This window comes from Serinus canaria, chromosome 6 (genome assembly GCF_022539315.1).
Source record: "Serinus canaria isolate serCan28SL12 chromosome 6, serCan2020, whole genome shotgun sequence".
NCBI lineage: Eukaryota > Metazoa > Chordata > Aves > Passeriformes > Fringillidae > Serinus > Serinus canaria.
The window spans coordinates 27,749,472-27,775,700 of record NC_066320.1 but is presented as its reverse complement, the minus strand read 5'-3'; the positions used below and the strand labels follow the sequence as shown (position 1 = coordinate 27,775,700).

The following is a 26,229-nucleotide window of genomic DNA, read 5'->3' as shown; positions in this document are numbered from 1 at the left end:
GGTGTCTCCAATGATGGAACATTTCAGAACTCACAGCACAGTCTTGTCAGAAGTGTGTTATAACTTGACAGCAAGGAGTACTCAATAAATGTACTTTTGTTTTGTCACACTGGACCATCTTTGCAATCCCTTAACTCTTGTAGTATTCATAAAGTATTAAAAGAGTGAGAAAAACAATAACAAATAAAACGCCAGAAAAAAAACCAAGTCATAAAAATTATTATGGAAGAAATTCAAATTTCTCTCTCCATGATTTTTCTTTTCATATTGATCTAAATGCACCACCACCTTTGTAACACTCATATTAATATTACAACTCTAACATGTATTTTTCAATATACCAGCATCAATACCCACTAACCTGATTCTAATTTAATGCTTTCATTACAGTCTCTACACACTGAGGAGATCTCTGATCTGCTTGCTCTGACAACAGAAGTGGCACATCTAAGAAACAACAATGTTAAATTATTGTTTGACTTTATGTACTATTGCCAAAGAGGGATGTTTCTTGTCTAGGAAGGCAGTAAATGAGAGCAGTCAGATTTTCATGCTATTTTAAATCTTGCTCTCATATCTTTCAGTTTATTGTATAATCCCTAAAAGTCTACTATATCTCCTTTTAGAAATGATTTTTTGAGAAGCTTCTATTTATACATGGATCAATGCTGAAAATATGGGTATGGCAGAAGTACAAATGTAATTTTTAAATTGTTTATACTTTTATACACATATATACTCAAGCTTTGCTTTAAACTGGGAACAGTCAGAAGTTAGTCAGAGAATACCTTCTACATCTTTATTAGCAGAGCTTTCATCCTGCTTCTCAAATAACCAAACACAGATCTTAAGAATTTAAGAGCAACATCTTGTTACTCAGGCCTTCCAAGGAGACAGAACACACATCTTATAAATTGTCTATAAATATACACAGATAAATAGGTGCTCCTGCAATATCCCAACATTTTCAAAATTCTCTTCCTTACCTTTTCTCATTATTTAGTTGAACTTTGCTTAAGAAACCCTGAATCCACAAGCCAAGTGTCAGAACACCCCCCATGTTGCTTGACTCCACATGACTTGTACAAACTGCACAATGTAAGTTGAAGTTGAGATGTTTCAACTTTGCTGTATTCTCAAACCCTGTTAATTTGTTAGTTCTGAGAAATAAAATCTCTCATAGCAAATAAATCCAGATCAGGAAAACTGCACTTCATACTGGATGGAAATTCCATCATGTACCTCACTGAGCAGTGTCCTCTGGTTTAAAGTCACCAATTACAACAGGTGCTTGTGCTGTAATAAAGATAAAATGCTACATCTCCATGCAGTAGAAACACAACTGCATTACAACTTTGAAAAGAAGAAGAACACATGCACTTTTTCCTTTAAAACACCATTAGGTATTTTCCTTTAAAACACCATTAGGTATTTTTAGAGTAAAATCTGTTGATTTCATTAATAACATTCTCACTCAATAATAACATTGCTCATGATAAGAACTGAGTGCAAAGTCAGCAAAAAATATTGATAAATATTAAAATTCCAAACACAAATGAAATTACATATCTGCAATACTGTCTAATCCATTTTACACAGCCTTTAAGACAAATAGGAGAAATATCTCGACTCTAGTATGCAATAAAATACAGAGTGAAAAATTCCAGAAAAAATAAACATTCCCCCACTTGCCACAAGTTTGATTTGTAGGACTAGCAGTCAGGTACATAAAACAATAAACAGTTTGGTTAAAATAAGCAAATTGAAATAATGGAGGAAGGAAAAATGGAGCCCCAAAGGCTGTTTTCCTCAACCCCAGTGCAGTCACCCATCCTTCAGAGGAGATTTATTCTTTGCCTCAGAGAGGAAACATTGGCCACCATGGCAGGGCTCACTGACTCCTTTCTGAAAGTGACTTGGAAAACTCAATTTCCACTGAAACAGCTTCCAGCCATTAAAAGAAATATTATATTTTCCTGGTGTTATTTTTTTCTATAAACCAGGAACTAAATACAGCTGTGCTTTCATTATTCATGACTTTTTTTGTTTTGTTTTGTTATTTGGCCATAGAAAGAAATTACTGTGAACCAAAATGTGCATATAGAATAAATCTCTTCTTCTATTGTTATGGTTTGGCTGTTTTTTTTTTCAAGTTATTAGCTTAATACAGACCAATTGAGACATCATTACTCATTGATACATATCAAGCACAAACTTTTTGACACAGATTCTCTGAGAACTGAATTAGCATGTAAAAAGGAACAGCAAACTGTGGCAAATACTGACAGTCTGTTTGTTCTTGGTATTTGAAAAGCAGTAATTGTTCATATCACTGCAACTGACCTTCACAGACCAGAGACTGTGGCAGGCAGACCTTGCCAACAGACATGAAGTGACACATTTCCATGATGGAGCCATACACTTCCTTCCTTAGAATGTTTCCATTTTGCTCATTCCACCATTTATTCTGTTGTTCATTCTAGCAATGACCTCTCCATGTTCTCTTCCATTAGCCATTCCCAACATCAGAAGAGGCTCTAGCACTTTAAAATCTGTCTGGCCACATTTCCAAAAACACGTACAGAAGCAGAATGTATTTCTATTCAACAGAAGTAGAAATCTAAAATTCTCATATCATTGATAAAAAAAAGCACGATATTGTTGCCCTTTTAAGACTTTTCTTCCCACATTTTGCATAGCTTGTCATTTTTATAAAATTATTCTGATGGCCGTGGCATTTCCTTAAGGGGCTAACACAGTAAAGTACATTTATTTCCCCATAACGTAGAAAGACAAATCAAATACATATATATTACTTCTTTACCAGTGTATCTTCATACTCTTTGACAGATACATTTTTCAACTTTCCCTTAATGTCTAGTTTGCTATTGTATCTATTTCCTAGCATACACTGCTGCTTTTTGACCTCACACAGTTTGCTCTTCCATTTCATGTCAGCATTACCCTTTATATCAAGTGACTTCCAAATTACACTTTGCTGTCAATGAGTTATATTTCTGGAACATATTTTAAAACAATATTCACAATTCAAGCTAAGAAAAAGTGACAATAAATTAATATCAATGACCCACAGGCTATTTTGCAATATGCTGAAATGGAGCTGAGTTATCGAGTCCGAAAGCTGAATTTGACAACGTCCACATTTAACCTAGTTTACATTTCCTTAAATTTATATCATCCAAGGTTTTATCATCCTCCTGAGATAGAAAAGACCCCCAATTCATTTTAATGATCCCACAAGAGTCCCTCAAATACCCTGTAAGGGCTTCCCAGCACTAATTCTAAACCTGAAAATATCCCTGACTGCTCTCTGGACTTTACAGGCACCTGTGCCAGGATCAGGTGGTTCAGGACCCACACCTGAACAGTGGAACTCACACTACAGGACATTTGCATTAATGGAAGAGGCTCAGCTCCTCCAGTGCTCCATGTTTTCCAAAAGAAAAACACTCCAGCTGACTTGGAATAACACACTTTTTTGACCAAGAACTCCCAAAAGAACCAACTCAAAATCTCCCACATATCACAAGCCACCTTTTGAAGTCAGGGTGTGGTTTTTTCCTTTTTCAACTGGCTCAAGATTTCACTATAAATCTTCCTTGAAGTCCTGCTGATCAAGAATTCTCTTTTCCCTGGGCAGTAAGCATGGGAAGCAATGCAACTGCAAAAGCACCACAGGTGTTTTCCCTTGACTGTCAGAAGGTAAAGCCAAGGGACCCTGAGGGATCCTTTCCCATGGCATTTATTTCTTACAGCTCCAGGATCGGGGAGCTCCAAGGCCTCCAGGTGTCTGAGGAGTGACAGCTCCTGTCCCCTGGGAAGTGGTCAGGAATCTCACACACACACACACACACACACAGCATACTGAATACACACAAGGATTCAGAAAATATCCATCCCTATGAACCCAAGCTCAATATATCAACAAAATCAAATGTTGTGTATTTGTAGATACTTGCACTGGTTTCCTTCTCATTTAAAACACGGCTTCATACAAGGGCTAAAGACCCCTACAAAGCAAAGGATGTCTTCTGAATGAGACATCCTGCTGCTCTTGCCTCATCAACATCTATAAATATTCACATTTTATACCTATAGCTATTTTACTGTAATACTATATATTACACTGCAAGAAAAATATTATAAACATATTACAAAAAATAATTATGGCACCTGTGGAACAGTCCTCTAACTCAGACTTTTAACTGCATGCAATATAAGATCTGTTTTTTCTTCTTTTTAGCAGTTGGAAAGCTAGTTTCACCACTGTTAGTTTGCCCTACTTTGAGTTAGGGTAGCATACCTGCTATTATTAATGAAAAATCACTAAATTTCCTTTGTCTGCTTTGACAAATGGTATTAAATAGTAACTGTAGGAGGATGTCAGTTGGTAAATTCACTTAGTATGTAAGCAGAAGTTACCAGAGGAAGCAAATAATCTTCATTTCAAAAATAACACACGGCTTGTTAAGCAAAGAAAATCCACCACATTAAAAAACATTAATTACAAAAAAGAGATATAAATACATACATGGGAAAATTCTCCAACTCAAAGTAAAAGCTGAAAATGATTGGCAGCAAATCCATTTCCTCAGCCTGCCCAACAAAGCTGCAAGCCAACCTAGCATTTGGCAAATGAGTACACAGAGCCTGGGGTGAGATCATAATACTTTATTAGGAGCTTCAGCTTCAGATGTGGTTATTGTTTTAATTCTCTGGAAGGCGACAGTTGGTTTGTGCAGTTATTTTAGCTCAGGGCAAAGACTGTGTTTGTCTGTTGCTCTTTATAAGTTCTGAGTTGGTAGGTTTGCTGAGACTAATCTTTTATCAAGCCATCCTAGAATGGTCTGATTTAAACTATAATCTGTTCCACTAGACTCTTTAAGAAGATTTCATTTTAAATAGAATTTTTTGTACAAGTCCATATATTCAAAAGACAATGTAAGTCATTACTTTGATTGTATTTATAAATAATATAGATTTTTTTCAGTCTGTATCAAAGTCAATCAATGTTAGATATAATTGGCAGAACTCATTCTTTTAAGTCAAGCATGACAGTTTTACAATTACAATATGTATTTAGTTGAAATTAATGTTGTCCCAAAAGGAAACATGAATTGTTCAAATCAGTAGTGAAGTCAGTGGCTGCTGGTACACATCTCCCAACTCAGCTAAAGCAAACACGTTTTCAAGAGCTAAAATTTATTGTTTATGCCCTTTAAGTTTCAACATAATTTTTAAATATCTGGAAAATCCCTGCTAACAGGTTTACTTATAGTGCTACTTGCTATTTATCTTCTAAAACACTCTCCTTGGAATGTTCTTGAGTTTAATTTTTCTCTAAGTATAACAAGTCTGCCACCTAGTGCTTCATGGTACCTCTAGGACACGTTTTACTTGACAATTATTTTTTTTTTATTGATAAAAGAGGTCATGTTCTGAGCTCCTGAATGCATCAACATGCATGTGTTTAGTACTAAAAGAGATTTCTTTCAACAATTTTAATTCTCCTTTTTATTAAGTTATAAAATTGGTAGCATAATAAATGTTACTAAAAAATTGGCTGATATTAGAACTTTGACTGTGACTAAGCCCAGAAAAGAATGAGAAAAAATACATTCTAATAATAAAGAAAACAGGTGGGATGAACTATCAGACCATGTCAATAGGTCTAGTAAGCTTAAACTGCATTTTGACAACAGAAATAAGGGTGTATTGTCTTATCCTTTTGCTCTCATGCAATATTGAGCTGATATTTCTAAAAATTCATTGGAAGTTGTCATAATAATTACATTTAATAATTAAACAATCTTTATAGTTACTACTACGAGGAAAAAAAGAAATCAGGACTTACAAAGTCTTTAGTCCAAAGACCAGATATGAAAAATAATTAGACTTCTTAATTTTTAGCAAGTAAGACAAATTTTTAATAAAGCAGATAAAAGAAATAAGTGCTTGAGGTTATTTCTTTTCAGGCACCACATACGCTGCATAAAAATATGGTTTAAAAGTTTTAAATTAAAATACAAATTTACTATATAGAAATTGTATGGAGAATAGGTACAGACCAGCACTTTACTTTTCTCTTTCTGAAATCCTGGTGTGTCAGCACTAGTGGGGCTAACACAGCTTCAGGACTGGACTAGAATCCTTATGAGGCTCCTCACCAGAAGCAAAATTTGCTTTTTTGTCCCCAGCTCCCTGCACAGACACCAGATATTATCTTGAGAGTTTTTACTCAATGTACATTTCATAGTTTCTCACCAATTTTGCACATGAAAGTATCATTCTTCATCTTTGTGAGCTGCTGACATACTGAGGGAATTGCTTATTGCTATCCTGTCTGTATTTATAGCAAGGAAAGAAGCAATAGTCTTATAAGCTATAATGATTTTATGGCTCAGAGTTTAGAATGGCAGAGCAAAACCATAAACCAATTATTCAGGTCAAGCCCAAAAAAGTCGTTGCAAAATGTTTAGTAAAGCACATATTATTTCCTGTGATTTACTTTAGGTAGAAAAAGAGTAGCTAATAAAATGGATCCATTAAGAATCAGACAAACAAAAAACTATGTCTACTGATTTCCTGCTTGTAATAATGTTGGGGGTTTTAATTTATAAGCTAAACTTTGCAGTGTGCTCTCTGGTTTTCTATTTTCTCCCTGTATGTGCAGGAGACTGAGTGGAAAACTCAGAAGTGCCACTGGAATGTGCACACCTGTACACTAAGGCTCCTGCAGATGGGCCCAGCACCTTCCTTCCCTGCATGTTTCATCCCAGAAGAACAGCTGAGAGTGGTGGGCAGTCACTGTGTGAAGCCATCCACAAATGGCACTTCAAAAAACACTAAGGTAAGAGAAAAAAGGAAGAGCTCTGGAAGGAAACACCTAGAAAATGGTTAAAATAAAATTTGTACATTCTTTCAGCCTTTTTAAATATAGATATTAAGGCCTCATTTTTTTTTTAAAGCTATAAACCCAACAAATATCTGGATCAGGGGCATACAATCAATAAATAGGTTTTAATGCCACAAAAAGCTGCAAGTCGTTCAGTCCCTCCCCAGTTTAATTCTCTCTGCAAATGACCCATCCCTCGTGACCCCTTAAGTTTTGGGTTCTCTAATCCTTCTCAAAGGTCAGGTTCTAATCTCTAAAAGCAGGCCTGCTCTGCAGCATGGGAAACTCTACAGTGTTACACTGGATTTATAATATATACATACATATATTTATAAATAATGCAAAGGCAAACTTCACCTGATTTTTCTTTGCAGTCACAAATATCACAGGCCCACAAAACTGTCTGTGCAGCCAAAAGATGAGCACTAGATTAATTAAAATTATTCATTTATAGCAATTTTATTGCATTGTGACCACATTCTGGCTATACATTGCTGAGGAAATCTTCTGGCATGCCTGAAAGTTTCCCACTCCAAAGTGTGCTGCCCTGTAATTCACTATTTTTTTGCTGCCTGTTTTAAAACAGCAACCAGTCTGCAGGAGCAAATGGAAAAGCTCTTCACTGTCAATGGTGGTACCCAGAAATAATGCAAAAATTATTCTAAACATTTTTTTAAAAGAAAAAAAGGGGGGAAAAGCTAAAAAAAAGGTATCTAAATCCATCTGCATTTTTTCATCTTCATTGTCTTAGCTAGGAATTTTCTTAGTGAACAAATGGGAAAATCTTGAGTGCTCAGCTCATGAAAATTCTAACTATATGCAGGCAAACAATGTGATTTACACTGGCAGGACTGATTTGTTGTAAGCTTTTATGCTTCTGCATGTAGCAGTATTAGAAACAGTTGTACTTCTTGTTTGATATGTTGCACTGGAACTCAAAATAATTTACGTAAGCCACATATTTTGGAAAGTTTTTGACCTTAGAATTATGGCTATCTAAGAGAGGTTTATGGTGGAAAGTATCACATCCTCTCAAAAGAAGTGATTGTTACCATGTCTATAATTCAAACCTTGCATTGTAACACATCATGAATTGTAAATTTAAACTTTCATTTTCTCTGGAAGACCAGATTAACCACTTCTCCATTTATGATTTAAAGCTTTGTGTCTGTATACAACCCAAGTGAAGATCACAGAAGTGGCATTTTTCCCAGTGATTCCTCCCAATCTGTCTAAAACCATCTGGTTTTGCTGAGTGTTGCCTTGCACCCAGGAGCTCTGACTCTGACAGCAATGCATTCCTAATGCTGATGTGTGAAGAACTAATGCAGCCATTTGGATGCACACTTTGCTATGGAGGTGTCACTGCCATCCATCAGGCTGGCCCAGACACCACAGTGCAAAAACAACAGCCAATACAAATGTATCACAACAAAATGTTGTATTTATGGTTTGTGTACATGTATAAGTCAGCTGCACAAGCATCTCTGGCCTCCAGTCAGGATTCATTTCTATGGATTGAATCAGCTTCTGATCATTCACAGCAAGACTGGCTCCCAACAGACAGGCCTAGGAATACGGAGCCTCCCTACCAGAAATACAGAGACAATACACACCTGTCCTCAGCTAACAGGATGTTTACATGGCCAAACAAAACTGTAGCTTCTAAAATCACAAAGCTTTCTTTTGCATTAATACTGGTTTTATTTTGTATAAGAAATCTTTGATAAGGTCTCTTCTGATACTCCTAAGCCATGGCACATTGAACACTTTCAGCTCAAAAAAATCCTTCCTCTCATGAAGTTCTAAGCTGTAGATTGTTGGATGTAAAGAGGGAATTATCACTGTATGTTTGTCCATTTGCTATACTCTTCCCATGGCATTTGTGTGCTGCCACTCCTAACAGGGTGCTAGACTAGATAGATCATCATGCAGCTGCTCACACTTATTTTACATTCAGTATTTTCTAATTTCTGTGTCTACGAGGCTTGTTCTCTTTCTCTTGCTCTCCAAGTTGTGCTTTTTCAATAACACAATTCAGTCACAAAGAATGATATTAAAATAATTTTTAAAAAGCCATTTACAATGATTTTCACACAATCTGGATAATGCATTACTGTATACCCCATTACACATTTCTTATTCCATTTCTATTAAGTTTTCATAATTTAAAGCAGAAAACCTACTCTTGTCCAGTGCTGCTGTGTTTGGAATTGCCATATGAGAAAGAAATCTGATGTTTAAAGCACTGTTCTTCTGATCTCCAGGATTTGATGGCTTTGCTGTTCTCTCTTGTTTATCCTTTTGGTACAGTATCTGTATTTAGGTAAAGTCTCTGCAATGTTTCAGCATGTTACCTCCTACAAAAATTTCATTTTTTCAATCATGCCAGACCTATCCATAATCTTCCTGTGTTTTCATCTGTGCTCAGATCACTTCAACCACAACACCATCCATGTACAGAATTAAAATACTGTTTACTCTCCTACATCATTATGAGAGGAAACAAATAATGAAGAGACTAAAACAAGCTGTGCTCTCCCTGTGGCAAACTCTGTTTTCATTTATCCTCTTAATCAGTCCATTGATGCCAATACCTGCACCAACACCAACCTGTCCCCCCTTCCTAGGCTGGAGGATGGCAATGACAGGCAAAAGGGGACAGAGGAGTAGGCAAGGGCTAGGTAAGATGGGCAGAGAGCTGGAGGAGATGAAACCAGCTGAGATTCTACAGGGCAGTGAAGATTCACAGCATCCCAAGCTGCACAAAGTTCTCTAAGGCAACAAGCATTCCTCAATCCACATCCTGCTGCTAAAGAGAAATCCAAGCCATCCAGTATCACAGGAAAGTTATCTAGACACTTAAATCCTGAAGTTTTCTTCAGAAGATCATTCCAATTCAGGGCAGTGTTTCCACAAGTGAAATAAAGGGCAAAATTTAAATACTTAAAACTGGTCATTTTGAAAATGGCTAAACTCAATCAAGTGACTAAAAGTTTTCCTGATGAAGATCCTAACCATACAGCAAACTATTATCTGCATTCACTGATTTTGATTCTAAGTAATAGAAACAGATGTGCCTAGAATTTTAATTTCTGAGAATCTTATGCTGCTCCTAAATATATACAATTTATTTTTGCCTCCTCTTGACCAATAATGTTCATGTGTTGTAAAAAATACACTTCAAGGAAAAGGTGACATTTTAAGGATCTAAAGAGAAAGTTTTTTAATGAGGAGTAAAGTAAAGCACAGAAAAAATACCATCCAAATGCCCGTCTTGTACAAAACTGAAACATGGTATGGCCATATTTTAGAATATAGATAACAAATTAGAGAATCTCTTCATGATGTGTGTGTGTATATATATATATATATATATATATATAAATGCATGATTCAGCAGGAAATGGACTGTGCTGATAATAAACTGTCATTCAAATCTTAGGCCAATCAGTTATCCACAAATTAACTGATTATTTCCCATTATGATGCACCATCCAGCAAATACAGATTCCACTATTATTTATCAGTGCAGTCTCCCTATCACTACAATAAAATAACTCTGAGAATTGTTTACATGGGATACTTTAAATGACTGGAAGTATTAAAAGAAAATTTATCGTTTCAAAACAATAAGATTCTTAAAATATTTTAAAATCTGACAGAAGACAAATAACAGCAGTGAGTTAAAGGTGAAAGGGCATCTTGAATATAGTACAATTTGTCTCCAACATGATTTATAGACCCAGCCTGAAACATGATAGCAAAAAAATAAGGTTTTTTCATGGAGGTGCCTGAGGTCTACAAATCTCATTACTGTCATTTCTTTTCAATCTCTGAAATTTAATAACATTTATTTTTATAGGACAAAACAAACGTTGACATAGATATCCAAAATAGCCTACATATAATTGTGTTTAAAGTATGAACTTCTCATATACTCACTCTAAACCTAAAAAAATATTTAATTTTTATATGGATACAAAAAATTATTCTTCTAAATACTGATATTTCTGTTATAGAGTAAGATTTTTTTCTTATGCAAAAAAAAAACAACAAATGGAATTTAAATTACTGATCAAGAGTATCCTAAAGACAAAGCTTTCAAAAGTATTTTCAACTTGGTCTACAACATTTAAAACTTATGTTCCAGCTTAAAGTATTAAATTCAAACTCATGTTGTCTGAGAGAAAAAAAAATGAAAAAAATCCACACCAATGTTCTTTAATAACTGGAAGCAGAAATAAATGTTTTAGGCCTAGAGATATGTCAGCATCTGTAATATAGTATGTAATTTACTATTTTGTTCTGTAAAACATCCCTTGCAGATGCAAACCATTTAAGGTAAGAGAGACAGATTAGCAAAGAAAATAAACATTCCTTTATTAGGTAAATGATGCCTTAAAGACATTCTAAAATTAAGCTGTTGTGTATATTTCAAAATAAAATGCTAAGAAACAAGGCCAAAAATCAGAAGAGAGGTTATAAGTATGTTCAGACATCTGCCTTTATGTATGAATTCCAGTTTGAAGTAGGGATGATGCTAGAAACAACAGACAAATGGATCCAATTGTCTGGCACAGAGCAGGTACGTGCAAAAGTCACAAAAGCTAAAACAGTGTTCTCCAACATCCCATCTGTTTTTATGATGATTAAAATTACTATTGAACTTGATATTGGCATGGTAAAATTGGCACAGCTCACTAAGGGATTTCTGCACAGGGGTAATAAGCATTCTCATCCCTTCAGGTCCTTCACTAAGACTATCAAAACTGCAACGCTTCAGAGGAAATTTGCCAGAGGCACCTTTTCTACAACATTAAGAACATGGAGAAAACACACAGCCTCCTTTTATGACACTGTGGAGAGCAGCTGTGTCTCGTGGCCCTGGGAGGCAGACTGGCTAAACCACTCAGAATTGTCCCAGGGAATAGTGCTGTTTACACTATTTGCATTTCTCCACCACAAAGTCTGTCTTTAAAGCATTGACACAATTACTATTGCTTTCATTCACATATGATGAGAAACAGAATAACTCCGTGGCTTGGTCAGTCCCTCTAAACCAGATGTAAGTATTACTAATTTTAGTAGACTTTAATTTGTGTTCTTGAAGACAAAGTAAGAGAAGCCCATTAGGGCATTTTATTTTTCAGTCAAAATATCCATGTGCTCAATTCTGGAAAATCTCCAGGAACTTATTTTGTTTTTCCAAGGAAATGAAATTATCATATAATATGTAATCAACATTTCAGTATGTAGCATTAAAAATACAAGTACTCACAGTAGCATGTTCCCCTAAGTGGATTTCCAAGATACCTATTTTCAGAGTCACAGCTGCAGGGGGAAAGAAAAGACAAAACCAAACATTCCCATTAAACACAGTACAGCTTAAATAAAAACACAGCTAGAATATTTATTCAAATAGAATGACTTTCAGTACTACCAACACAAATTCATGCAAATAAGTATTTAATATAGTTCTTAATGAGGGTGTGCTACTTTCCTGAGGCAGCTCTCTGTCATGTAAGAAAGCCAGAGTGACCAGGCTCTTGAAAAATGAGGTTCAGTCACCTGCCTGAAGTTGGTGCCTGCTGTAGGACCCAGGGCAGGAATTCTGGGCCCTCTGCACTCTAATGAGCAAAGGAGAGCCAGGCAGCCCCCCCAAGCACTGGATCTCCTTATCCCTGTCCCCCCAGGCACAGCTGATTCCCTCCCTGGTTTTGATTTGGCACAGCAGCATCTCAGCTACTGAACTTCCATGAACTCCAGTGGCAATTGCTCCTCTTCACTGACCACCCAGGGCACCAGGTGAAATTCAAACTGAGTATGATGTACTGATGCTGCTGACCAGACCTGCACATGAGAAGGGCTGGAGAAATAGCTTTCTTATTGAATAAGATAAGATATACAGCTATTTTCAGAGACATGAAATTCAGTTCAAATTCAGTTATATAACATTACTCTAAAAATGCCAAATATCTTAACAGAAAGTGATTAATCTGCTTTAGGTTTCCTTGGCTATTTCATGGAAGACTCCAGCAAGATTATAGTTCTCTCTTAAATATACAGAAAGATTCACAAAACAAAGAGAAAGCTAATCACTGCCTATTAAATTTCATACAAATATTTTCCCAGAGGTAATCTGAATCATTTAGTATCTTGGACTAACTTTTCATTACTTTATTCTAACAAACTTATTTTGGAAGGATATATTTTTGCAGTTATTTTATTCATGATTGGTATTAAAAATACATTCTAACTTGGATGTCATATCATTTAACAAGTTTCAGACTTAAAAATATGTTGATGTTTGCATTTCTGCTGGTTTCTTCAATAGTTTCCAACTGGTGATTCCTAACATACTCATTTTTATTAAAAGAATAAGCAGAGAATCTCCTTGACCCTTTGTTACAATACCATAAAGAAAATAATCAGCAGTAGCAATAAAATCAAAAAGTAGAAAAAAAATGTTCTGGACTCTGCCCTTGTGCACTCCTGATTCCACATTAGCATGAGAACTCTTTGCAGGGTCAACTACATAGAAATTCAACAATTTTTAAATATAATAATGTTAATTATTAATTTCCAAGAAAACAAACCCCCTACACTTCAAGTCTAAGTGCAGAACACAATTTGTGGTCTTGTTCACAAAGTCACTCTCACCCTACAGTCCTTTCCACAGAATTTAGAATTTAGTAGGGTGAATTTAGAATTTAGAAGACAGTCTGATCCTGAAGTAACTCTTTTGCATGTACTTGGAAAGAAGAAAATCTCTCAAATAGTAACATTGGTCTGCCTGAAAGAGTTCTTTTCTAAACATCAGAAACATTCTCCAAAGAACAGCTTGCTACTGAAACAATAAAAAATGTATTAATGCCTGAAAGGGCCTTTAGATTCGGAATTCTGAAAGAAAGCTGCAGGAAAGGGACCATTTTTAAAGTAAGGGTTTAAAAGAATTCACTTTATGCAATATTGCCACATAAATGAGACAGTGTATCATGTAACAAATGATAATAATATTGTAAGAGGACTATTTTTCCTCTTGAATTGTTTCAAACTCAAAGTAGATTAAATGTAGCCAGTATTTAGAATATGCTGGGGTTTATATCTGAAGGAAAAAAATATAAAAAGTAACTCAGTGTTTAGAGTCTGAGAATAAAGGCAAGAAACTTCCCCTGCTGCTCACTGGTGACGGCACTGACCTGTGTGTGACATGGAAGAGCAATATTTAACTCCCAACAACAATAACTTTTCCACGGGGAGAAAATAAACAAATTCCTCTCTGAACTCTTGCCCTGTCAAAGCACTCACCTGTGGTGCTTTGACACTTAGAGTAAAGGTTCAGGGTTTTTTTTTAATCTTGAAAATCTTAATGAAAAAAGACAGCTGTTTCCATCCAGCTTCCCTGCTCCATTCAGCTGCCCTTCTAATCAGATGCAACCATCTCCTGTGGATCAATAAGTGCCAGAACCCAGGGATTTCCAACATCACATATACCTTCCTTGCATTTTTATTTCTATTTATATCACAAAAAAACCCCAAATATGAATTCATGAAATAAAAGTATCTATAAACTCCATCTACCATAAGACAGACTTCACAACTCACAAGAACATACAAAGGAATGGTTACTACAAAAATTACTGGGTTCTAAATATGTTACAAGTATTCATAAGTATTCACTCAAATACAAATAATTACCACTTCCCTGAAAATTACAGAAGTGACCTTCAAACATCTTCAAGACAAAAAAAGCAATGCAATTTTACAGCCATTTCAGTTGTTTCAGCATCATATCTGATGGAATGATAAAACATGTCCAATAAAAAAAAGAGCAGTGAATTAGAGCACAGCAAAGTATTTTGATGTATTATCATAGATATTATACTCTCTGTGTTGGGAGCATCGTGGAAGTACTGAAGGAGGGAATGATTTTGGGCAGGGGAGAGCCCTGGTGGGTGCTCTCCCAGAGAAGCTCCCAGCCTGACAGGACAGACACACAGCTCTGCCTGGGCACAGGATAAAAGGCACCAAGGGATGAGGGAGGAGGAACATCTCCATGCACAGCTCTGTACAGCACAGAGGGAAAATCCAGGTTCATCCAGGGCTGCAGGCACACAGGAACCCCAGTAACTGAAGGGGCACAAGATTTACCTGTTATCAGTGCTCTTTTTAAGCCCTCTCCTGAAAACAGCTGGTTTATTACACCATTTGTAGCCAGGCCTTTCAAGCAGAACATTTCCATAATGTACATCAAGAATAACATGAGGTGGAGTTTTTACTAGTTAGGGAAGCCTGATTTAATTTAAATGGAAGATACTACTTAAACACTTGGTTTTCAGTGGAGGGAAAAAATGAAACTAATACGATTAAGAATATATCTGAATTTATTCACATGAGCATGTATGGTGGGTTTCGATTAAATTTAGTTTTGTCTTTTAATCCTCTCCTATTTTATTAGCATACATATTGCTCTGCATTAGTCACTGATTATGGCTCCAATTACAAAATTTCCTATTCACTGAATTGTTTCCTTATGAGCTTTACTCATTGTAGTAATTTTTGTACCTTTTCCAAAAGCCAGCACATATTGGACCATATGTGAAGCATAATATATGCCTCATATCTGAGAAATGGGAGCTACACTCATTATTTTATGTGCCATAGGGCCATGATCATTTGCTTTAAGTGGTCATAATGAATGAGCAGTTCCACTCTGGCAGAACTCCAAAGACACAGCTCCCATTTACAAGGACAAATGGAGGAAGGCTCCTATTAGGTTATGTACAAGTCCCATGGTTTGTTCCAATACAGAAGTATTCAATTCATCAAGCTCACTGACCTTTGGATGGCCTCCTATTAGCACTTATTTCCCAACTTCTCCCTCAATTATCCTTTCAAAACTGAACCACTTTCTTTCACTTTCTTTTATCTCCTTGGATTTTCTGGAAGTTTAAAATAGAAGTTATTGACAAATGTATTTAAAAAATAATTGTTCTCATGTTTCTGACCAAGATAATACCTCACCTTCTCTTTAAATACAATAAATGTTTGTAAATGAGTACATGTTTACAGTAAGACTGACAGATTTGGCTTTTTTTTTTTTTTAATGAATGAAAGGCTTCTTTGTAAGACAGAGTTTACAAACAACCTTTTGTTGAAGCTGGTGTATGTTCTTGTGCTCTGTACCTTGCAGGCTTAAAAAAGCAAAGGAACTGACAGGAGGAGAATATTTATATTTACATGCCTTATTTTTATTGTCCTTACTGGTATGGACCTTAAGGAAGGGCAAACCTTCAAGCTTCTCACCTGAGGAAAACTATCAATATAACACCAACCTAGATCAACAGCTTTTTAGACAAGTGCTTTGATCACATGGAAACCTTCCTATAACAGTTCATTTAACCTTTCATGGTGAAGGCAGAACTTTCTGCAGCTGAGGTTGTAACTGGTCCAGAGCAGTGACTGACTGATACCTGAAAGCCCAATTCACACTTAGACTTTGTCTTGATGTAGGCCTGCCTGGCATCCATACCTTTGTCACAGGAATGCCCAAGAACAACCACATCTTCTGAGCATCCACAACAGACATGGTCAGCAGCAAGGAAAGTGAGGAACCTCACAACCAGCACCTACCATACAGCAGCCAGTGTCATGTTTTGGGAGTTAAAGCATGTTTAAAAGATTCATCATCCTTCCACAGAAGTGCTAAGATTTAGATGCAATAGTTGAGCTCAGATGACATATTTAATGAAAAAGAGGCATTATAAGCAATGCTAATGACTGCTTTGTGATTTTCAGAGAACAGGCTCATTTGCTAATTATTATTGCATTTTTATCCTGCAACATTATCTTTATTTTGCTAAAGTGAAATATGTGAAATAGACAAACTTCATCATCCATAAATGTAAATTTATCTCTCTTACAGATAAAGGTCTGCTTCTTGATTGCATTGACATTGTACTCTGTACTACATTGTCCCAAAGCTATCCATTAATACTGCAGTATATTCAGAGAGACAGACCTCTCAGATTTTTGATTCTAATGTAAAAATTGGACACTTTCACTTCTCACACTGCCAAGATCCTTCCAGTCATAAGTAACTTCAGATAAAAAGAATTATCAGCCTCCCTCTTAAGATAATGATAACCTGAAAGGGTAAAAGGTACCAGGATTTATGTTTCCAGTTAGAACTTTTTAATAATGTGGGGAAATGATTTATTTGTTTTTTCTTGTAAGTGCATATAACAATGTCTTGAGACAATGTTTTTTCTGTAGATCAATTTGTCTCTTCATCACATAATTCATGAAAAAGGCATAGGCCAGCAATACTTTTTTTTTTCTTTTAATCTAAGCTGATCTCACCAAAAGAAAAAAGTAAAACATTCTAATGACAGAAGAAAGTTTTCCATACCCAGACCCTTCATGCTATTTAAATCTTACCTGCAAGATCAAGAATAATTAATATTATAGAGTTCTTATATACTCTTTGAAGAAATAATATTTCAAATCACAAAATCCATTGCACTCCAGGACAAAGTAAGTTTTCAATGACAAGTCACTTATCATATAATGATATAATTAAGAGAAAATAAAAGTTAACATGTAAAGTAAGAGTTTTCTAATAAAGTCTAGATTATATTTAGTTATTCTATGCAAGAATAAAGTGACCTACAACCCTGATTTGGAATAGCTGGAAAACTCCCTGTTAATCTTAATGAATAAGGCACCAAATGGATTTTGTATGCAAATTATTTGATGCTGCTTACTCTGAACAAGAAAAATCTCATGCCCATGGCCTTACCCTTTACCTCTGGCACTACTTTCTATACAAATGGCCACAGTTTTGGCAGTGATGCACAAACTTGAATATACGCAAAAAGGTGAACTTGGAAAAGCAGAGCTCCCTCTTATCAGTCACTGTTCTTTCAAAGTCAGGGAAGAGAAATACCCACATTTCTTACTCACATTTTGACCTACATCAGACACCTCATCCAGCCCTCAGAAAGTAAATGTTAGAATATCCCATAACTCAGAATAAGAGGCTCGGTTTACACTGAACTGAACCACAACTCTGAGAAATGTTAGTATGAGTTGCTCAACTACTTCTTTCCTTTTAGAGGGAAGAATTAGATAAGAAGCAATAGTAAAATAACTGTGAAAATTTATTTCTGCTTAAACTGAAATGCAGCTCCTCCTAAATGTTTAATTTTCAAAAACCAGTGAACAGTTCACAAAATTCACATATGTTTAATCCTTTCAGAAAATAAATATTGATGAAATGTGTTAAATGTTAACTCAATATCAACAATAGAATATTCATAGAATCATAGAATGGTTTAGAAGGGATCTTAAAGACCATATGAAATAAATACATGCAAGTCACTAGAACACATTGCCCTGAGAGGCTGTGGAGTTTCCCTCACTGGAGATATTCCAGAACCATCTGGACACAATCCGGTCCACATGCTTTGGGATGGCTCCATTCTGTGATTCTGTGATCAGCTATTCACTGCCTGTTCTGGCACTTTCCAGAAGTGTTTGTATATTGCTCTTCTTTAGAAACCATTTCTCAAAAAGAGCAGGAGAGGAAGCACGTCAGAACATTAAATATTTTAACAGGCCCTGACAGTCAGAGCAAATGGCTTCATCAAGTAGACCACATGAAAAAGAAATAAATACACAAACACTAAATCCCAAGTGGTTTACTGCATTTTCATAAGTCATTACTGAATTGTAAAATTTTACTATTACTAAGTGTGTTTGTAGTAAGTATATTTAACTATTAAACAGTTTATGGCTTGTTTTTAAAAAAATGTGCATTATAACATTACTCTTTTATTATTGTTGAATTTAATTTATGGTTTATAATAGGACTATTTTATTACTGTTGAATTTAATCTATGGTCAGACTCTGAGGGAAATTATTGCAAAGAACTACTCAGTTACAATCTCAGTGCAGAAAGTTCAGTGCTGTGGTATTACAGAGTGCTACAGAGTTCTCAGCTGTTTGCATTTGATCTTCCTTGCATTCATTTCACTTTGTTTTCAAGATTCTGGGATGGGTTTTGTTTGTTTGTTTTTGTTGTGCTGGGGATTTTTAACAAAATCTCTATTTATATAAGACTATAATTTCAAGGCAATTTAAGGAAAAGGCAATTTCAGAGATATGTATTTCAGGATGCCATACAGACACTATAATTTCCAGAAAATGGTACAAAGACAGGCAAGTTACTTTTTGTCTTTCTATTTCAAATTACGTGTGGTAACTTTGGTCATTTTCTTGTCATTTAAGACAACAATTTAGCACAATATGCCAATTAATATTTCCAAAAATATGGGGAATTCTGACTAAGCCAAGACAAAAATGACAATTCAGAAGCAAAGCATATCACAAATTTTGGACTTGACATTGCAGCTCAGCAATGGCCAAAGTGCTGCTTATATGTGGATGTTCAAGAATAGTAAACACAAAATGAAGAAAAGGCATGAATAAATCAGAGTAGTGGCTTTCTCTGGGCTGTCAGCTATACAGTAATAGGGAATTTTAGAAAACAGTCGTGTTATCTGAATTATTGCTCTACTTGCAACAACTTCTACAGTGCTAATGACAAGTTATAATATAAACATGATGAACAAATCCCACAGATGTTTATGTATAATACATACTGCAATTGGCAAGCTGTTATCCTTACCCTTAAGAAGCCAAAACTCTAGCCATTACATGTTCAAGTAACTTTCATTAGTCCTGGATGACTTAGGTGTTTCTGATGAGATATTCAGAACTTTTACTTCCCATAGGTGTTTCCTATGGCATCAACAGAAATTCCCAGAGAATCACTAGAAAGCAAACATGGAGGCATCACACTTTCCAGACTTGTAGCTTCCTTCTTGACCTGCAAGTCTTTAATACCATATTTTTGTCCATCAGATCATTCCAATATCTATACATCTATCCAGTACGTTGTTCTGATAAGTTCTCCTCCTGCCTAAAAGAACTTTCTTTACCCCACCCCTGCATAGCAGTCTATCAAATCCATGTGTTATTGCCTACCATCATTCCTTTATGGGCATATCTGACCTCTTTAAAATCCTTTTTAATATCTAGGATATCAGTCCCATCTAATTTGCACCATCTTAAAAAAAGATATCAATCCATGAGATAGAGAAATATCTATTAAGAATAGAACACAGAAAAATGTCTGGGTGGCTGGAGAAAGGATCAAGTCAGATACACACATCTGCTTTTCCCTGGCCTCTTGCCTATGAAGAGCCCAAATCCCCATTAGCCCATTATAGCACATAACTCATGAATTTCCTGGAGCAGAGATGACACTGATACTTCTTTATGAAGTGCCAAAGAAGTGTAAATAAGTGTTTCTGTCTGTGGTGCAGCAACAATACTGAAAGTGTCAACACTTCCAGCCTTGGCTGGCTCTCCTCGAAGTTATTGGACACTTAAAAAGAAAACTTAAAAGGAACAGCTGTAAAAGGAAAAAAAGCTGACCAAAATGAGACTATAGCCTCATGGCAAGGGACTGTGAAGTATTTCATACCAGGAGTTTGCTCTGCCTGCCCTGATCCGTTCAATCTATGTTTATATGGGGTTTGATGGGCAGGCTGCACAGGACTGCCATGGAAAGCAGCACTTGCTCCTGTGTGTGAATCCAGCACTGAACAGAGTCTTTAAGTAATCCCAAAGACTTCCCAAAGGGCAAGTCACAGAATGCAGCATTTTTCAAATGCACAAAGTCTTATCCTATACAATGTCAGAAGGAGAAAAGAAAATAAATTTTTCAGCTACTGTAAGAGCTCTGGTGAAACTGCTCACAGTGGATGACAGAAATCTGGCATTCCAGCTGGGAGTGACTGGGAAATCAAACTCCAGCACTCCCCTAAAAGCTATTTTACAGTCCCTCAGCAAAGAGGCCGTAAGACAGCAGCTTTAGTGGGACTTCTGATCAGTAATTGATCTCCTGTATTTTGTAAGCATCACACTTGATCCCTGAACTAGTTATTGCTAGAATTACCTCAGACATATGTATTACACTGGGTACAATCAGTTTCTTCAGAGGAAAAAATGTTCTTTCTTTGCTTTATGGGGTATAACAAGGGTGACAAACCTATTGAATTATTTTTGTAATTAACTTGCTTCAAAGTACAATTTAGCACCTTTCTCTATGTATTCTGAGGAGACCAAGACACGTATTTTCAAATTTTAAAAGACTGCAGTGCAAAATATGTAGGTATTAAAAAACTATTTCTCTTACTGAACAATGAAATGGAATAATAAAAAAAAACCAGGTAATCTGCCAGAACACAGTCTTAAAAAACCCCAACTGTTCACCTAAAATATGAAAAACTATATTCAAAGGGCTATGCAAAAAAAAGCAGACACTCTTACAGTTGAAAAACCTGAGAGTTGACTATTTATTACTTCTTAAATCAATACACTAATAAAAATAACAGTTTTTGCTAGTCCCTTAGATGGACTTAGGATCAAAGACTAACAAGAGATGTGGCCAACTACTTTCCAATCACTCTTGTGTGATAACAAAGAAAAAAGTGCTTAGAAAGAAAAAAAAAACTGAATGCTTTACAGCATGCCCAGGATTGATGAAGGAGGTAGATTAAGGGGGAAAAAAAAATCCTGATTACAAAGTCATGAAATTTACTAAACTAGGACCTTGTCTGACGTCAGAGAGAAATAAAGAGAATGCAGGAAGCATACAAATATCCTGTTTAGTAATCCAAATTTACAGTAGAGGTGGGATATTACTGATGCAGAGATTATGTGGGAACAGTTATGGCATAATCCCTTCACAAGTCTCTATTTCACCAGCCTTGAGCATTTCTATTTCCTATCCATCATTTTCTGACTGTCTGTTGGTTTGCTTCTTAACTCAAGCCTGCATAGGATAATAGGCTACAATTACATTACCCGCCTTTCATCGCAGTTTGAATTAAATTTGTTCTGTGTGCCAGCATGAAAACCTGTCCCCAGTCATTTTGCTTAAGTCAAGGAATAATAAACTCCCTCAGTCCAATAATTTAGCCAATGGTTTTATAATATATTTTTTTAACTGAGAGATAGTATCAAAATTAGTATTTAAGAGAAAAGATTCAGTTACAATATTTATCAGTTATGTGTATATATTTTGCATTATAGAGAGTGATTTCTAAAATATTTAAAATATAATCCTTTCCTTGGTTGTTTTCACATTCCTAAGGTCTTTTTTCTCACTTGTTTTCTGACTGGGTTTCTAAGCTATGCAGAAGTTATGCTATAATCTGCAACATTAACCATAACTTAGAAATGCAAAATATTTTAATGTCAGTTGAAAAAGAATTCTGGTGACTGAAATGATCCATCATGTCAGAAAAACAAAGTACTTGTTACATTTTCCATAAGTAAAAGAAAGAAATCAACAGAGAGCACAGTGGAGAGAAGGACTCTGAGGTGAATCCTCTTTTGGGACTATCAGACTGGGAAAAAAATCCAACTAATTTACTCTCTATTCATTTTAAGTTTCAGTTCTGGATTTTTATTTTTAAAGGAAATATGAGCCTCTGATGACCCTCTGATTTCAAAGTTCTACTTCAGGAGTGACTTTAGAGAAGTGTTTTGAGTACCATATCAGTTTTAAAATCACAGAATATTTTATAAGCTATCTTGAGTTCGTTGATTCATAATATTCACATTATTCCTAAGAATGAGCACACATTCAAAATGCAAAATATTAAACTGACAAACATCTCATAAGAAACAGACAAGAGCTATAGAGAAATGTCCTGGTTTTAAAAACAACATGTGCACCATATGACCTACCGCCATATGGAAGAGATTTTTCATAATCAGGTTTGGATTCTGGAATCAGAAAGGACAATTTTCTGTAAGGAATATTCACAAATTTTAGCAATGACTGCTAAATTTGCAGAAAACCATGTTCATACAAAATGCTACCTGGAAATTTCTATTACAGTGTGATAATAGAATGTATGACAATTTACTGTATTATGAGCATGCAGAATATCAAATATGCTACACTATTTAGAAACACAGAAAGCTGGATATATGTGGAACAAAGGTCAATAAATCCACTATGAAGGAAGAAGATGTGTTAGAGTAATCTTTGGGCAGTACTATTGAATGCTTCTTTTCCATTTCTAGGCCTGTATATAACTGGAATAGTTCAATTAGAACTTCTACCATGCTTATAAAAAAGCGACATTAGTCACCATTTCTTTCATTCTTTCTTTTCCCTATGAAAGAAGTACTCTTTGCTGAATGCTCATTCTAGTTTATTTTAAGGCCAGTACTTAAATGACACCTGTTGCAGAAAATTTCATTTGACACAAACATAATTAAAACAAGACACAAGAGATTCTGAGGCTGAGGAAATTGTCAAAGAATGAGGACACAGAGGGAGTATGCACGGGTCCAAATATTTCAATTAAAAGAATAAACCTCCTCTGGCACAACAACTAAGTTTAAAACCAGCCTGTAATGATATCAGAACTTTAACTACATAGAAATATTCTAAGAATATTGAGCAGACAATGAAAAACAGGCCAATGCAACTATATAAAACTGAGCACAGACAAAGCTCAAACAAAAGCTTCTGAAGAGCAAATATCAAACCACTTATGAAGTCACATATTTAGCTATTTTCAAAAAATGTAAGAGCAAAAGCAAAAGTAATAGTACAGGAAAGGTTTCATAAAAGCCAAGGACAAAAATATAAGAGAATTAAGAAAACAAAAACATCCCAAAGGGTTTTTTTCTACCCTAAAAACAGGGTGGAAAATGCATTTAATTTTGTTCACATCAGGGTGGTATAAATAAAACAGAAAACAAAATAGGAAAAACCCCTGCAGTACAATTCAACAAAAAAATGCATTTTCTTAAAAATAAAAAATCTTTCACAAATAATGGATTTACATCATTCTCACTTATGAATCTCAGTGTTATTTAACATACAGTGGTTGGCACTGAACAGCAGTGGAGCTGTTCAGCTGCTTAGATGTGCTACCACCTCTTTTATTCATAACTGTAGAGGAGGCAATCCTTCTGTTCAACATGAAGCATTGATTTATACATTTTTCATTTCTCACAATCACCATTTGTCACCTTCAACTTTACCTCTCCTCATAAAAAAACACCTTTATTTACCAAGTACAGAAAACACATAAAAACATAATGAAGGAAAATGAATGAATGAAGAGAAGCAAAGTATTAGGAGTAGAAAAAAATACTTTGTGGACTTGTTTTGTGAAACTCCAGCTACTATTCCATAGTGACATTTTACAATTAGCCTGCCAAGAGCAGAGGAAACCAAAGTGAACCATATGTTCCCAATTCTCACCAAACCAAGGGAATATCCCCTCTTAAACATAAGGAACAAGGTGTTATCATGTATTCAAATATTGATCTGAATCAGGGCCCAAATCTGTGATTAAATCAAGACTCTACGTAAGAGAGGATAAAATGACCTAAAGGAGAACAAGATGAGATTTTGGAGCAGCTGTTAGAAAGTAATTGCCGCCCTTATCCCCTTACAGATCTTGTAAGAACTCATTTCCAGGACAAATATTTTATTTTAAGTCTTCTTTATGAAATCTGATTTATTAAATCTCTTTCAGCCTGACTGTTCCTTTACCCTTTAATTCTTATCACTTCTCTGTGAGCAGCCCAAAATCTTTTCTTGCAGGACAATGAGCCCTTTTTGACACATTTTGTATGCTGGTTTGCCAATCTTGCTGCTCTTCCTTTGGCCTCCTGCTGTAACCCAGTATTCTTAAATTTATCTTTGCTCTGTACAACACTGAGAAAAAAAAGTTTTGTGGCAGATCAAATTTTCAAATGTGATTATAAGTTTGCTTTGATTCTAAATCAGACACCTGACAGTATTTAAAAGTTTTCCTAGCTAAGTTTTTACTCAGCCTTCTAGTACTTTGTTCTTTTCTTAAATTGCTGAAAAATTCCTTTTTTGTAATATAGAAATAATAGATAGAGATGGAGAACTAAATCTTTAAGTCAATCCTTCTGAAGTGATAATCTAAGCCACTCAGGCTCCACTGTTGAAGTTTAGCATATCATCAGGTTCTTGGATTGATTTATAGCCTTGTAATCAAGCTCCCCAGCCCCTTTATCTAGTCAGCTGATAAATACCACTTATTTTTCAATACATCCACAAGGAAAAAAAAAAATAGAAAGCTCAAAGCATGCAAAAGTTGTGCAGCTTAATTTATATTTTATTCTTTCTTGTGGTGATTACTCAGTACAGAAGAAGAAAAGAATAAGGGAGCATTTTTTATTATTAAGACATTATTATCTTTCAGCTGGTGAATACAGATAGAATTGCTCCTCTGTTATTTCTTCTTGCCTTATCAGTTATCATTTCCTGTAAATACCTTGCATGTGATGGAGAATTTACTTTTTGTATCAAATGTTGTGAGTTTACCTTATAAGAGGTAAAATATTACATATATTTTTCAGTAATGTTTATTGTAACTTGCTGTCAAGTTACAATAAACATTAAAGTTTACATAAACTATTCAAGTTTACATTATTCCATGTCATTCACATGATAATGCAGGCTAAGAATGAAGGCAAAGAAAAAAAGGATGTTTATGTAGGCACATGTGCTTCTGTATGTTCTGCCTGCAGAATTCATTATCCCAGGCAGCCCATCTCCTGATTTTTAAACAGGAGGGAAAATAATATTCCTCTTAAACAGACAAATCTGAAGCAAGGAAGAATATCAGTACAGGGAATCACAACAGATTTTGGTGACCAAATATAGAATAGGACTTCAACCACACTTCTGAAGCAGCACAGTTTTCACAGCCTCCTATTTTTAATTATGTTAATTGCTAAAGTACAACTCAGATACCTACAGTTTTCCAAGCAACTCTAAAATGTTGCATGCAGTTCCCTTACCTATCCAACCATTCCAAGAATGGAATCTATTTCATTTCAGGTACCCATCATCAGTGCAGGAGTGGCAGAGAAAGCCTTGGTAGCACCACTGTACTTGAGCCATGGGGAAGCAGGAGAACACGGGCTCTCCTGCAGCCAGGACACAGGCAGGGTTGGGATGGAAAGAAGATTCAATATATAAGAAACTCTGCTTGACTGCAGCTGCACATGCAGCTGCAGAATGCAAGTTTGTTGGCAGGCTCCTCAGGATGAGGACTCCTTCAGCACAGTTTAGCATCAATGTGTAATTGATGTGCACAGTCTGCATAATTATCAGAAGCTTCATGGAAAAAATTGAGGACTAATGCATTTCTCACTCCCATGTCTTAAT

The 26,229-nt window shown here is 35.5% G+C and overlaps 1 protein-coding gene across 1 annotated transcript in view; it reads right to left on the bottom strand.

Annotated features, from left to right (window-relative positions):
• The window catches only part of ATRNL1 (attractin like 1), a 431,686-nt gene that overhangs the window by 263,851 nt on the left and 141,606 nt on the right, over positions 1-26,229 (bottom strand). Inside the window, exon 21 of the mRNA XM_009087164.4 lies at positions 12,198-12,250. Within this exon, the coding sequence (XP_009085412.1) occupies positions 12,198-12,250 (53 nt within the window). The remainder of the gene's footprint in view (positions 1-12,197; positions 12,251-26,229) is intronic.